Source organism: Epinephelus fuscoguttatus, linkage group LG22 (genome assembly GCF_011397635.1).
Source record: "Epinephelus fuscoguttatus linkage group LG22, E.fuscoguttatus.final_Chr_v1".
Lineage (NCBI taxonomy): Eukaryota > Metazoa > Chordata > Actinopteri > Perciformes > Serranidae > Epinephelus > Epinephelus fuscoguttatus.
This window is the reverse complement of record NC_064773.1, coordinates 10,623,742-10,639,295: the sequence shown is the minus strand read 5'-3', so window position 1 is coordinate 10,639,295 and position 15,554 is coordinate 10,623,742. Positions and strand designations below refer to the sequence as shown.

Below are 15,554 nucleotides of genomic sequence, written 5' to 3'. Positions count from 1 at the left end.
GTAATTGTGCCCTATGTTCTCTTACACACCCATCAGTGTTTTGTGGAGATCCTAATTACGTGCTACAGGGCAGGCCTGATTGCTGGTGGCAATCTAATCTAATCCTCACCTCAGAGACTAATAAAAGACTTAATATTGTGTGTGTGCATGTGTGTAAAATGGGATACAGCCCGCGGTTTTCAGGCACCGTGAAAAATTAAAGTCATATCACAGTGCGTACAAAGTGATTAAATGCATAAACATGATTCATGATGACTATAACGGAGAGAAAGTGAATCATGAGTCGGCTTTTTTTTTTTTAATTACACAGGAGATCGTAATGAAAGTTGGCAATCCAGACAAGATGTCCCAGGAGAAAGGGACAGCGCTTGTACAGTTGTGACATCAGCGTAGCAGCGGACCAGTGCAGAAGAGAACTTGATGTATTATTCAAAAAGGCCATGAACAACCTCTGGAAATCGACCGTGCGTGTAAACTGGTCGGTGACCCTGCTCATTGACCAGAGGCTAAAGGAGGGAAAACAAAGCCTGATTTATGACTGCTTTATTGGGACGTAGCAGGTCCATTGTAACCTAATATCTGAGAGGGGTTTTAACTTTAATTGCCTGCAGTTTGTCTGCTTGAAGTGTTAATAAAGGATAAATTATGTAAAAGGACAAACCAAGCAGCTGTTCGCCGTGAGTGAAGGTTGTGTTTACAGCCCGATTTTACAAAAACATTCACTTAAAGCTAAAGTCGTTTTTTGTTGCTGATGCACACAAACAGCGCTCGGTGCTGCCCTATCATTACTAACACCCTGGATGTTATTTTATCCTTTAATTATATTTGTGCGCAGAAATGCAACAAATTTTCAAACACACCCGCCACTGGATGATTCACATTTTTCTGCTTCCTCTCATATGCTCCAGCAGCTCTAACAATAACCAGTATTTATCAAAATCTAAGTGATTTGTCGACCATCTGGAAAACTGAGTGTGAAAACAACATTAGGCACAAGCAGAAAGAAAGAGAGAAAGCTCCACAGATTAGAAAAGTTAAAACAGAGAGAGGGATGTTAGCATGCTGGTTATTTAAACTCAACACTTCCTGTGGCTCCTTATGATAGTAAATGCTTCCAAATATTATATAAGCATTTATTGTAAAGCATCACAGGAAGCTGTGTTTCCCCTTAGATCTTTTCTAGCATGAATTCTCTGCAACATTGCATTTTCGTCCAATCAAGGCAACTTTTATGCAACTTTGATCAATCATCATAGCTTCCTGTGAGTTTCACCAACCATAGCAGCCCCCCGCACAACATCACCAAACCCGATTTCTAGTTTCTGGTTGTGAAGATGCAGACATGTCTGACACAAACGTCTCACTACATAACAGAGTCATCGACGGACAAACACTTTTCAAACACTAAACACACCCGGAGATTGGCTGAAGCTCAACAGACAAGACAAATCACCATGACAGAGGCTGTTACACTGACATCTATTGCACATATTTAGATAGATTAAATACTAGGGATGCACAATATTAGATTTTTTGCTGATATGCTCTGTAGTGGAATTAACATCATATTATGCATTCATGCTCTTATCTTCATGACCGACCAGCGGATGGCAACATGAAATCAATACTTTTAAGTGTATGTAACATTAATTCATTGTGCCAATTAAGAAAAAGCATGTTGGCCAATTTGGATAGTTAATTTTAAAGCCGATATTGGCCGATACCAATGACATACCAATATTATCGTGTAGGGCTGAAATGATTCCATGAGTACCTCGAATAATTCAATTACTAAAAAGCCTTGAGACTTTAAATCCAGTACAACTATACAGTGCACTGTGTTTCACAACGCGCTTACGTTACTTTCACTGTTAATAGCCTGCTTAGCTGTAACGTGGATGTGAAGTGCGGATTGCAAAACTCTGGAGGAACAGGGACAAGAAAAGAGCAAGAGACAAAGGAGGAGACACGTCAAAGAAAACAACAGAAAGTGTAGAGTGTGGGATCATTACAAGTTAAAAAGAAAACAGTTCAGTGTGTACTGCAAAACAGAGTTAGCATACAACAACAGCAACATCTAAGTAGGAAACCAGGGTTCGACATAAACAATGGCCCGATGGCCTGGGGCCAATCAAAAAGTATGTCGGGCAAGTTGACTGACCAGTCACAGGCACACTCGGGCCAGTGAAGCTACATAAGCAGGTGTTAGATGCACACGACAACAGAGACGCCAGCATTTGCAATGTGTGCTGGCAAAGCGGGTTGCAGACAACCCATCAAAGGGGCCGCTTCACATCTGGACCCAGCGCACAAACAGTGAGACCATCCGACGAGTGGAAAAATTAGTGAACACAGCTTACCACATCATGAAAAGTGAGCTCCCCTTCACGTCCTATGAGAAAACAGTCGACCTTCTGAAGAAGAAGAATGAAGATGATGTAGCATGTCGAAGGTAAGAGTGCTAGTGGCTACTCAGCTAGCCAGCGAGCTAGCTAGCTGCTTAAACGTGATTGCTTGAGTCATGTCATAGTAGCTATGAGTGTCATGCAGTTAGTCAGCTAGCACCAAGCCACATTATATAGCTAAACTACATATAGATAGCTAACCATTGCCCTAAACCCAAGTGAATTAGCTAATCGCTAAGGTAGCTAAACATAGCTAAGCTAGCTAAACGTTTTTTGGGGTTTTTTTTTGGTAAGATAGCTCTAGCCAGCCAGCTAATTTATGACTGCTAATGACATTAAAATAGTGTGAGTATTGTTTAGCTTGTACAATGTGTACACACAAATGAAAATAAAATGAAATGAAAAATGAAGTTTTATAGACATTTTTTCTCTCGCTCTCTTTTTTTTTTTTTTACTTGTGCAATAAGAATATACAAGGGGCCAGTAAAAATATTATGTTGAACACTGTAGGAAACATACACTGAGTGGACCCGACACAACAAGGTAACACCACGTTTAATCGTATGTAACTTTAATCAGTGATTGCTGGCTGAGATTCATGATGCATGTAAAGAACATACGTGTATTATGACTTTAAAATGGCGGATCAATAACAGAAATCAATGCGGTGGCTAATGTTACTCTGCGATGTATGATGGGTATTAGCTAAGATTTGCTATAGAAAAGAGCAACACATGGAAAATAAGACGCTGTAGTCAATTTGTTAAAGCCTTAGATTCATTCATGTTATTATGTTAGTCACACACTGACACATGCACCCCTTCAATCACTCTCAGACACACACGCAGTAGAAAATAGAGCCTAAATGCACAAATCAAGTACAGCACGTATACTAATTTGGATTGCAGTGAGTAGGGTCAGCAGGTGTAATGCACTGCTTGACCACAGTTAACAAGTCTTAAGTCGCCAGTCGTAGGAACTTAAAGTATGATATTAATATCATTAAAAAAAAAAATTATACTCTTAAGTCGCAGAGTCGTACTTTGGACAGCTTCATGCAGAGGGTTCCACCATGTTCAACTGGGTACAAACTCTCAACAGTGTGGTGTTATTCCTAATGGAACAAGTAGATTTTGAGAATATTAACAATTTTCACTTGCTCTCTCAATTTCATTGCAAAAAAAGCCAAAACACATTCAAACATGAATCACAATTTTATTTTAGAAAAGCTGCCTTGAAATCACACATTTTAGGTCGCAACTCTGAGAAAACCTGCAGCGACTGAGCAGTAATCCAGTAATATAAGTGTTGAGTGCTTCCACATCTCCTGGTCCACCACAGTGTCTGCGCCCATGTCATGTGGAACATCACGGAGCATTTGAAGTAAAGTTTTTGGAAGCGTGCATGCAGAAAAACTGGCTCTCAAATCAATAAAAGTGAGCTATAAAGACGTGACAGAGACTTGAGTGGTATATAGCAGCAGCACAGCGAGTGGACATCATCTGTCAGGCCTGGCTTACTGTGATAATACAGTGCTGCGCTCTTTGACTCGCTCCTCAAGAAGGAAACTATTGAAGCAGATTATAGGAGCTAATGTGCTTCTGCTGAGGAGTGAAAAATATCTGTTATTGAGCGCCCTGCTGTAAGGACACTGCAAGGGTGTTTTCCCCCCCAATAATATTTACTTAATGTACATATCTGCCACGTTAAAAACAACTTGACACCGTCAACAACCGAGCACGAGCGGAGCAATGGGAGAATATCAATCACTGCGGCAATCACTGGAGGGCATAAATATTTCATGGTGAAAAAGTAACATATTAGTTTGATATAGGCCTGGCTGCCTTTTGAATAAATCCCTGGTGTGGCGCTGAACGCACACACACACCCACACCCACACCGTCACACACATACAAACACACAGGCTAAGACTTTGATCCAAAGCCTCTTACAGGGTTTTGCTGATTTTTTCACCCCAAAATGAGAAGCCCACAGATCCTCCTCTCGGCTCACAATGCAAGACAGCCAGTGTCATTAGCTGCGAGGATCAAAGTCGCGGACAGCCACACAAGTGTGTCCGTGACATCGAGGCTGTACAAGCAGTGGACAGAGTTGGCAAGCGTTGGATGGAGCTGGTGCGAGTTAGGCAAATTTACATGGCTTGTGATGTTGTTTCAAAGTCAACATGGGTGTTCTGGTTGCTGCAATTTAAAAACATCTCCAACAACTATGGAGTCCTTGGACAATCTTGGTTTCACGTGAAAGTGAAACAATTGCTTAAGCAATCCACTACAACTCCACTCAAAAGGAAATATAATGCCACACACACATTCAGTATCTGTGACCTTATCATACTTTATGGTGTTTTTTATTCCTCATGACACCACTATAATGTTGAAATAGGGACTCCGGGATTTGCTCTAATATTTATACAATATCCTCTGCAAATCCAATTTAGTCCACTTAATGTAGCACAAATTGGATAATAAATATTGAACACTTTGTCTGCTTTGCAAAAAAAAAGTGCTTCAAAGGTTAAAAATATAGAGCAATTTTTCATCCCTTAAAGAAAGAAAGTAAACTCACAACTACAAGTAACCCAAATTCAACGTGAGGACGTCTAATGCCAGTGTCAGTTTAACGTAAAATACTGACGACAGATGTTGATATTTTGTTGGTTTTACGTTGTGTTGTTAAGTAACCAAAATCTAATGTCCTCCAAAAATCTCAAGCCAACATCATCTTGATGTAGAATCAGCATTTAGTCGTAAGCAAAGAGACCGAAACCCCAGCGTCTTCCAAATGTCTCATGCCAACAGAAAAACAGCTTTTAATTGTAAGGTAAGGAGGGAAAAGAAACCTGAATATCTGCAAACTGCCATAATGTCAAAGTCTAAATAACTTGAACTTCCAACTTCGTTCGACATTTAAATTATCATCAACTCAAGTTTTATTCCAAATTAAGTTTAACGTCTGTCCGATGTAAGAGTCCAACATCTTTCTGTTGTCATACTTAGGTCATACTTCCATGATATGATAGTTGTGGTTTTAAATATGTTGCTATATGTTGAGTGTTGTGATAAAATACAATGTGATATATTACCTTTTTTCAACTGTGAATTATGTCTCCAAAGTAAGGTATCTAGTAAACTCAAAAAGCAATTTATTATATTATTCTAGTGGGCTACCCAAAATTCAATTTATATTTGTATTATTAATCATTTATATAATGAAAAAAGTCAATACTTGGCACTGTGTGATGATACCACATTGCCACACAAAAATATTGTGATACTATGCTGTCTCGGTTTTTTCCTCCATCTCTTGATGTCACACTTTTACAAACAGAATCACAGACATAAATACGTCTTCTGCTGCAAGCAAGTATTTTGTTTTAGGCTTGACTTTTTGTTCAGTCAATGAAAAGTCTGGAAATAGTAAAAATCAATCAAGCAGTAAATAAAAATTACAAGTCCATTGCAATTTTCCAGAACTCAAGTTGAGGTGTCTTGATTCGGCTGATAAATAGTACCCAACAGACGTCCCTCTCCCCAGCAACGTTTTCCAGCTCCTCCTGGGGGACCCCAAGGTGTTCCCAGGCCAGATGAGATATGTAATCCCTCCAGTGTGTTCTGGGTCTGCCTCCGGATGTCCGAGCTCCTCACCCCATCTCTAAGACTGAGCCCCGACACCCCACAGAGGAAACTCAATTCAGCTGCTTGTATCTGCGACCTCGTTCGTTCGGTCACTACCCAGAGCTCATGACCATAGCTGAAGGCTGGGACGTAGATGGACCAGTAAATCGAAAGCTTTGCCTTCTGGCTCAGCTCCCTCTTCACCACGATGGTCTGGCACAGTGCCCGCATCACTGTAGATGCCGCACCAAACCGCCGATCTATCTCACGCTCCATTCTACCCTCACTTGTGAACAATACCCTGAGATACCTGAACTCCCTCGCTTGAGGCAGTAACTCTCTCCACATACTTTTCTGCAAATATATCCCCTAAAATCCTCGCACTGGACCTTTAATATTGATTTCTAATGGTCATACAGGTGACCACAAAGGTTTTGTTTCAACACTGAGGGGACACATGTGAAATGGTGGGTTTTATTCGCAGATTTGTGGCTTTTTTTTTTGCATCAATTTAAAGTGAAAATATCTTCAATCAATTTATTTGTCATGTAAAATCACATGAACACATATTCAATGAAATATAATAAATAACAGATGCACATGTGAAACATACACCAATGCATAGAGGATCTGTTTGCCTGTAATATTGTGCTGAGCTGAATTTTCAGGCATATTTCCACATAAATCAGACAATAAAGTGCAGTCCAATATAATCTGATCCAATATCTAATCTAATCTAACCCATTGTTTATGTCAGTGGTATTATACCTGGGCTGTAATCCTGACCTGTGGTGGCTGCGTGACATTTACCAATATCACAGCATCAATATATTTGTTATTAGTTATGTAGTGTGTGTGTGTGTGAGACTGGAGTGTGTGTTTTCTGACTGCCCCAAATGTAACACACCCCCTTGAAAGCTACACCACATAGCAACAGGACCCAAACACGCCTAAAACACCTTTTTGCAACAACTACCGTGGAAAGTATTTTAATATCTGGCTGCTGCAGATGCGTAACAACAATAAAGAAACACTATAAAAAGTTCATTTCTGCTCCATGGTGCGTTTAAAGCCTCGCGCACAGGGGAAGCTATCAGTTTTAGGAGACAATAGCACTGCTGTCAAAACACAAAGCTAACGGTTTCCAAAAATGTCCGTTAAAAGAGAAGCACACACAGAGCGTGTAAATGCGGGAAAGTTGGTGTGAAAGCAGAGAGAGCTCACCTTGTTTGACACACTTGAGTCGGACGGGGTCTTTGCTGTGTTTGACCACAGCATGGACGTCCCTGGTGGTGAGTCCAGCCACCGGGGTATCATTGACTTCCAGCAGGAGTTCATCCTGGAAGAGTTTGCCGCTGTGGCAGAGCGCCGTGCCCGGGAGAAGCTCGCCGATAACCGGGAACTGTCCATTCTCTGCGCCGCCCTTGAGCTCCAGCCCCAGCTCCCCCTCCTCATTCCTGCTGAGGACACTCTCGTGGACTTTGTTAGTCCAGTGGTTCTTCCTCTTCTTCAGGCTCTTGGACATGGCTCCAACTGGGGGGAAATCACATGAGTGCGGCCGTGGGAGAAGTTTTAGCGCTCTTTGGAGTCGGCCGGTGTCACCGTAACACTGGGATGTGTCCAGTTTCACCAGTAAACGCCAGTTGTATCCATGTCAGCGCGCACACACTCACACGCACAGCAGCTGGATCATCAGTCTGCCTTTGCATGAACTGGGAGCTGCTCAACTTGTGATGCCTTCACGGGACGCCTCAGAGATCGGGATTGACAGGTTCGACGTTCAAACGCGACCTGGTGGAGAATTAAAGCCGAAAATTAATTAATTAATCAAATCAACTAACAGTCATTATACTTGAAATATTAAAAAACAATTACATGTAAGCTCAACTGAAGTACACCTGAAGGGACTTTTTTTATTTTTTAAAAATTCAACTTTACTGGGTACATTCATTACAGAGTATGTATGTTCCAGATTTTCATTTAAAAAGTTGGAGAAAATATATTTAATATTTTGAAAAAATATTAAAATTAATTGGAACCCCGTAAGACCTTTTTATTAACAATAACTGACTTTTTTTTTCAAATAATTTTAATTTTATTGTATACATTATGTTCCAAATTCAACTTTATTGAATATTCATTATATACGGTGTGTACATTCCAAATTGTAATTTTTAAAGTCGGAGGAAACACATTTCATGATATATAAAAGTATGAAAATAACTTAAAACTTGAAGAGACAAAATATGTATTTATTTATTTATTATTATTATTTTAATAAATCACCTTTATTTAACATTCATTACATACAATATATATGATCCAAACAAGTTGAAATAAAATGGAAAAAATATATTTCATAATAAAAAAAAATATATAAAAATAAATTCAAACCTAGCAGGATTTTTTTTCTTTAATTTTTAATTATTATTATTATGAGTGTGCATGTTCCAGGATTTTATTACAAAAATTGTAGAAAATATATTTCACATTATAAAAAATGTGTAAAAATAAGTTCAAAACTGGAAGGACTTCATCTTCTTCTTCTAACCGCTTCATCCTCTTGGGGGTCACAGGGGGGCTGGAGCCTATCCCAGCTGACACTGGGCGAGAGGCAGGGTACACCCTGGACAGGTCACCAGACTATCACAGGGCTGACACATAGAGACAAACAACCATTCACACCTACGGACAATTTAGAGTCACCAGTTAACCTGCATGTCTTTGGACTGTGGGAGGAAGCCGGAGTGTCCAGAGGGAACCCACGCTGACACGGGGAGAACATGCAAACTCCGCACAGAAAGGCTCCCACACTTGGGATTGAACCGGCAACCCGCTTGCTGTGAGGCGACAGTGCTAACCACCACACCACCGTGTCGCCCGCACTGGAGGGACTTATCTTTATCTATTACCTTTGATAATAAATAACGTAAAAAGAGTCTTCAATTGCCCCTCGTATGACAAAATTATATCAGCAAATTTATTGTAGCCCAACAAAAACAACTTCATTAACAAATAAATTAACTTTGTATGACCATCTTTCCATAAAACGTACACAACAAGCCTTTTTAATTAACTGCCATCACTTGCAGACATTAAATCACATTTGAAAAACTACTTTTATAAAATTGTTTTTGCAGTTTTACCACTTTAAAGTGCTTTTTGGCATGTGCTAAAGCCTATGAAACCTTCATTTACATCTACATTATCATTAATTTTCTAACTTTTTCTGCACCACGCACTGTTCTGTGTAACTTAACTTGTAAAAAATAACAATCTCAAGTGCCAAATTTATTCAAATACATTAGCTAGAAGTGTTTACAACTTCCAGACTTAGGAGTTTACAAGTTTCCGAGGGGCACCTGAAGGCAGCACCCAGCTCCAACCAACCCAACTGACCCGGATGTGAAGGCTGGAGGAGGAGGAGAGAGGCAAGGCTTTTCCCAAATCCAGCTTTCCATGGAAAAAAAAGGGGGAAAGCAAGGAGAGAAGCAGAGAAGCGGTATTTCCACTGGCATGGCAGCAGAGCAGCAATAATACGGGTTCTTTTTTCATACCACAAATATGTCTCTTCTTTTTGACATTTGCTTACAGATCAAATGCTGCACATTGTGAGCTTCACAAAGTTAGACTCAACTCAAGCTGATTTTCCCAGCTGCATTGTCATTCCTCTACCCCCTAAAAGTGGAACTACATCAATTACAGTCTATTTCTGGTTGGACGAGGGCCCACGGAGGTCACCTGATTCAAATCCACCGTTGCTAAGAGAAGTCTCTCAAACATGTTTTCATTCATTTTTCAGGTGAACTTGACAGATTTTATGTCCTTGAACACCCTCAAGGTCTTTGGTGAACGCAGCATTTGTGTTTTATGAAACTCTTTCAAGGGTGGCGAGTGCATCTCAGCTTTGTCTCGTTAATGATATTCAGATTTCAAAAGCATATTCTGTTCCCTCTAACAGCATTTGTGATACACACACTCAGGTCTGTAATAGTTGTGTCATTCGCTCTGAGAAACGGCTCCAACAGGAAAAATCCCCTCGTGTTTATCTCAAACTAGACGAAAGGGACGTAAAGCAAACGGAGAAGTGACTGAGTGTAATCCATCTTCAAACAAATGTGTGCTGTGGGTGTTTTCTTTCACAGGGTTGACATCTTTAAAACTTCCATTCTGCTTTGTGAAGCCTCTCCGAACATCTCCTCTCACCCAGGTACTGAGCTCATATTCAATAATGATAGTTTAATGCTTCACCGACATAATTGTATAGATATACCATGATAATAGCTGTACTATGTGCAGAGTTAATCCTTTCTGAGCCTTAAAGTGTTTCTTAAAACAAACACTGCAGTGATGACTTGAAGTGCACTTGTTTCCCACACAAGTGTTTATTCAGCCTTGTTCAGATTTTTTTTTCTAGAGAATTCTCATATAAACAGTGTTCAAATTACCAAATTATTTGGATTTTTCATATTAGAGTGCTGTTTCAGAGAAATCTCCACACAGCCAGATATAAAAATGTGGTAAAGAGATACTGGGTAAAACCTCAATACATTCTCAGCAGTGGTAATAGTACAATTCACAAACTTTTTCAGAGCTGTTATCCATATCTGATGCTTTTCATCAGCAAACGGATTCTGCTCAGGTGTCTGAGAGTTGGATGAGTTGTTACCGCACAGGCTGTTCTCATTGGAATTCTGATAGAAGTCATGTAACTGAGAAGGATGTGATCACATGACCGGTGCACTGATGGGAGTAAAGGAGGAATTTAATGTAAAGAGATGAAAGTCTGCAAAAGGAGGCAGGTGGAGGTGGTGGAGTGGTCAAACAGCACAGGACTTTACCCCAGGAGATCAGTGTTGTCCTATGTGGAAACAAGTAACCTTTGAGATGTTTTAAAGGTACGTTGTCATCATGTTTCTTTTCCGAAACCTAACCTACATAACTTTATGTATTAAGTATATAACTTTACGTTACAAACATAACGTGACGACGCACAACCATATGTCTTTGCCTGAACAACCTACTTTACGTTAAGTATATAACTTTATGTTATTTCCATAAGGTGACAATAACCAATCATGTGTCTGTGCCTGAACAACCTAGGTGACTTTATGTTAAGTATATAACTTTGCTTATTTTTATTTAATTTTTTTACATGTTCAAATAAATAAATAAATAATAAATAAAAATAACTTTACGTTATTTACATAAAGTGAAAATAACCAACCGTCTGTCTTTTCCTAAGTTTAATCTACTTAACTTTATATAAACGTGACAACACCCAACCATATTTCTTTGCCTAAACATACCTACAAACTTTGCTTTCCCAAAAACCTAACTTACATAACTTTCTAAACCTAATCTACATAACCTTATGTTAAGTATGTAACGTGAGGACGTCCAACCTTGTGTCTTTTCCTAAACCTAACTTACGTAACTTGCCAAAAAAAACTAACTTTACTTTCTAAGCCTAATCTATGTAACTCTATGTTAATGTGACAACGTGCAACCATGTTTCTTTTCTTAAACATAACCTACGTAAGTTTACGATAAGTATGTAACATGAGGGAGCCCAACGATGTGTCTTTTGCTAAAGCTAACCTACCTAAATTTCCCTTCCCAAAAACCTAACCTGCGTAACTTTATTTTTCTTAACTTAATCTAGATAACTTTACATTGATGTGACAACGCCCAACCATGCTTTTTACCTGAACATAACCTTCAAAACGTTACTTTCCCTCTGTAACTTTACTTTCTAAACCTAATCTAGGTAACCTTAGGTTAACGTGACAATGCTCAAACATGTTTCTTTTCCTAAACAACCTATGGAACTTTACATTAGTATGATATATAAGAATTGTCCAACCATGTCTTTTCCTAAACCTAAGTTACTTTACTTTCCCAAAGATCTTACCTACGTAACTTTACCTTCTAAATCTAACCTACAGTATATGACATTACTTCCTCAAAAACTTAACCTGCGTTACCTTACTTTTTAAACCCAATCTGTGCAACTTTATGTTGATTATGTAAAGTGAAGATGCCCAACCATGTGTCTTTTCCTAATGCTAACCTACCTACATAACTTTAAGATAAGTATGTAACATACGCCATTGTTGGGTGCTAATTCTTTGGATATCTTATGAACCACTGTATGAGGATATGCTGCATCACATGAGCTAAATGTATTGCTTCGATCACCCAACAGTTTAAAAAGTATGCAGATAAATAAATATACATTTATTTATTTATTTTGGTGAAATACTGGACACAATGTAAGTTTTCAGTCTGACCTGTGATGAGGGGCCAGAAGCCAAAAAGGCTCCCACTGGACTAGAGGATCAAAAACTGTCAATTACTTAACGGGGAGACTCTGAAGGTGAATAACTATCAGATATTACCATGAAACTTCCCAGGTTGAAGACATTTATTTTTGTATTATGGGTTTTCTGAAATTTTAATGTTTATACATGCAAATGAGGCATTATCTCATTAAATATGCACAATTCTGCATGAACTTCCAGAACAGAAATCTGATCATTGCATAAAGTCAGGTTCAAATTTCTTTTTTCATTTTGTTGACATATTAGAGTCAAAGAGGGTTTTACAGAAGGAATTTTGGAGACCTCTTTTTATCACGCCATAAATCAAAAAATACTGTCAACAGCCATAAAAAATGCATTATTGCCATGTTTTTAGGAATAAAATGTCTATAAATCAGGCTATGAATGATATATGAATAAACCCCTCTGTAAAAGCCTTCGGAATATAGATAGGAGTTAAACTGGAAAGTTTGGTTTATGTAAGTGCTGCTGAAGTGGAGAATTCTAGAGAGGAAAATGAGAACATAGAAATGGCTTTAGAGATATGTATTGTAAAAGTCCATACATGTTTGGGTATAGACTGTATGAAATAATAGACGTAGCCACTGTGACATTTGTGGACTCCACTTCTGAAGCATCCCAGCCCTCATCTATGGTCATGAGCTCTGGGTAGTGACCTGAAGAATGAGATCGCAGATACAAGCAGGTGAAATGAGTTTCCGTAGGGTGGCTGGGCTCAGCCTTACAGATAGGGTAAGGAGCGCCGACATCAGGAAGGAGCTCGGAGTAGAGCCGCTGCTCCATCGAGTTGAAAGGGGCCAGTTGAGGTGGTTCAGGTTTCTGATCAGGATGCCTCCTGGGCACCTCCCGTTAGAGGTGTTCCAGGCACGTCCAACTGGTAGGAGGCCCCGGGACAGACCTAGAACATGCTGGAGGGACTACATTATCTCATCTGGCCTGGGAACACCTCGAGATCCACCAGGAGCTGGAAAGCGTTGTTGGGGAGAGGGACGTCTTGAGTATTTTCATCTGGAGTACAATCTATCTTAAGCCCAGTTTAGACCAATGCTTTGCAATGAGATGAAACTGTTTTAGAACATTGCAGAGAAAAGTTGCAGCAGTGTGACCTGCCACTTTGCTGGTCAAATCACCAGCGGCTGGTCACCTATTTCTACAGCTGATCAGTTTTTAGTGAAGTACGCTGGTCAAGTAAAAATGACCACAGGCTGCTCACTGTATGTGCAAATAGCTGCATGTTTCAGCTCGTCTTGTTGTGAATCTTTGGTCTAATTCTCAGCAACAAAGTTATGACCATATTTCATTAAAAAAAATTCAAACTAATTTGTTATTTAGTGCAAAAATACTGGAATCACCCGGTCAAACAACGACCATGTGCAGGAAATTAATTGTAGAATGTAAACTCCCTAAATTCTCGGAACAAATACATAGATGTCCTCAGTGTCCTCCCTGCTCGTGACAGATTTTTTTAACGCCCCTAAACAAAAAGCAGAAATCAAAAAGACAGATTTGTAATTTCTCCTCAAAACAATTCCGCTGCCCTTGAGTCGTGACGACAATAAAGCGACAGACAATGCATCACTTTCTCCTCGGCGGGATTTGGAAAAGTGCCTGTGCATTCCAGAGGTGGGAGCACTGCATAGTTGAAAAATTAAAAAAGAGAAAGAAAGTGAAAGAGGAGGGGAGTATTTTAACAAGGGCAGGAATTCTGGAGGCAGTGTTTGAACAAGGAGAGGAATGCTCTGCGCGTGGCAGAATAAGTGCCGGGGAGGAGAAGAGAACATCAACAGTGCAGGGAGTGAAAGGACTGGAAAAACAGTGTGGGATTAGACAGTGTGAGATATGCTGGGTGCACAATGAGCCTATGGGCTGATGAAAATACGACTATTAAACACAATGTGTATGTTTAAAGGACAACATTTTCACAATTCCTGTTCATATAACTGTCATCTTTCCTGGAAACGTGACACACTCCGCAGCTTCGGCTCCTTTCTGCAGATTCATATTGCAGGAAATCGCTCCGTTCAGCCATCAGTCACATCTACACAGCCAGATGGGAGTTCATTGGCTCAGCCAGTGATGCTGCCCCTGGGATTGCTACACTGCTCTGCTACATGATGTAATGGTTATGACAGGCCTCATTGCAAGATAATTAAAGCTGGTCAGGAATAAAGCGAAATTGCCTGATGATGGCTTCCGCTGCCAATGAAAGAGGAAGTTATTATCCACTTTGTTTGAGCGAACACTGCCATTCCAGCTCCAGCAGAGTCAGTGTTGGGGATTTGGCTGCTTGTTTTACAACGTCGCACTCGATACCGGATTGAATGATTGAACAGAAGCTGCTCTTTCCAAGCCATCAGTGTGGTTTTCACTCAGTCCGTTTGTCTTATTCAGGACAATCCATCGGAGGCATCTGACCTGTTTATATCCATGCCATCTGCTCGACCTTGCAGTGCGGGAAAGGTCCAGTCCGTCACTCTGCGTCTCTCTTTGCTTGACCCCCGAGGATGAAGGGGTGCCAAGAGATGTGCGGCTGAACCTGGTATACTGCCAACAGCATCTCTGGCTTTGCTGGAAGTGGCAGTGAAAGGTTGGGGACACTGTACAGTGTGGAGGAAAAACCCACTCATTCATTTTTTGGCTGTTTTTCATGGTTCAGGCCCTTTAGTTCTAATTAAGCAAAATCCTAATGCTTCAGCAACACTGATATTTCATTTTCTCTAAACCCCATAGTGGTCAGGCGGGCTGGCAGGACAGAAAGGTGGATGGAAGAGAAGACCTGAGAGTGTGGGTGGGGATGTGGATGTGTAAGAGTCAGGAGAGGTACAGAGGAGCTTGGGTGTGGATGGCTTTAAAGGTGAGGAGTAAGATCTTGAAGTCAATGCAGTATTTAACTGGGAGCTGAAGCTGAAGGACAGGAGTGATGTGATTGCTGGACGGGGTTCTGGTGATGAGCGAGCAGCAGAGTTCTGGACTAGTTGAAGTTTGTGGATGGACTTGAGAGAGCAACCAAAAAGGAGGGAGTTACAGTAATCAATATGGGATGTAACCAGGGTGTGAAGAATGGCGGTACTGTGCGGTGTGAGGGACGGGCAAAGGCGGTTAGTATTACGTAGATGGAAGCAGCGCAGACCGAGTGACATTATTGATGTGAGCTTGGAATGAGAGTGCTG

General features: G+C 40.3%; 1 protein-coding gene across 7 annotated transcripts in view; it reads right to left on the bottom strand.

Annotated features, from left to right (window-relative positions):
- The window catches only part of magi2a (membrane associated guanylate kinase, WW and PDZ domain containing 2a), a 396,740-nt gene extending 388,986 nt beyond the window's left edge, over nt 1-7,754 (bottom strand). For all 7 annotated transcript variants that reach the window (XM_049566794.1, XM_049566795.1, XM_049566796.1 and 4 more), the window contains exon 1: nt 7,265-7,754. In XM_049566794.1, coding sequence (XP_049422751.1) covers nt 7,265-7,565 — 301 coding nt within the window. In that variant the 5' untranslated portion in view covers nt 7,566-7,754. The remainder of the gene's footprint in view (nt 1-7,264) is intronic.
- Nucleotides 7,755-15,554: the final 7,800 nt, after the last annotated feature.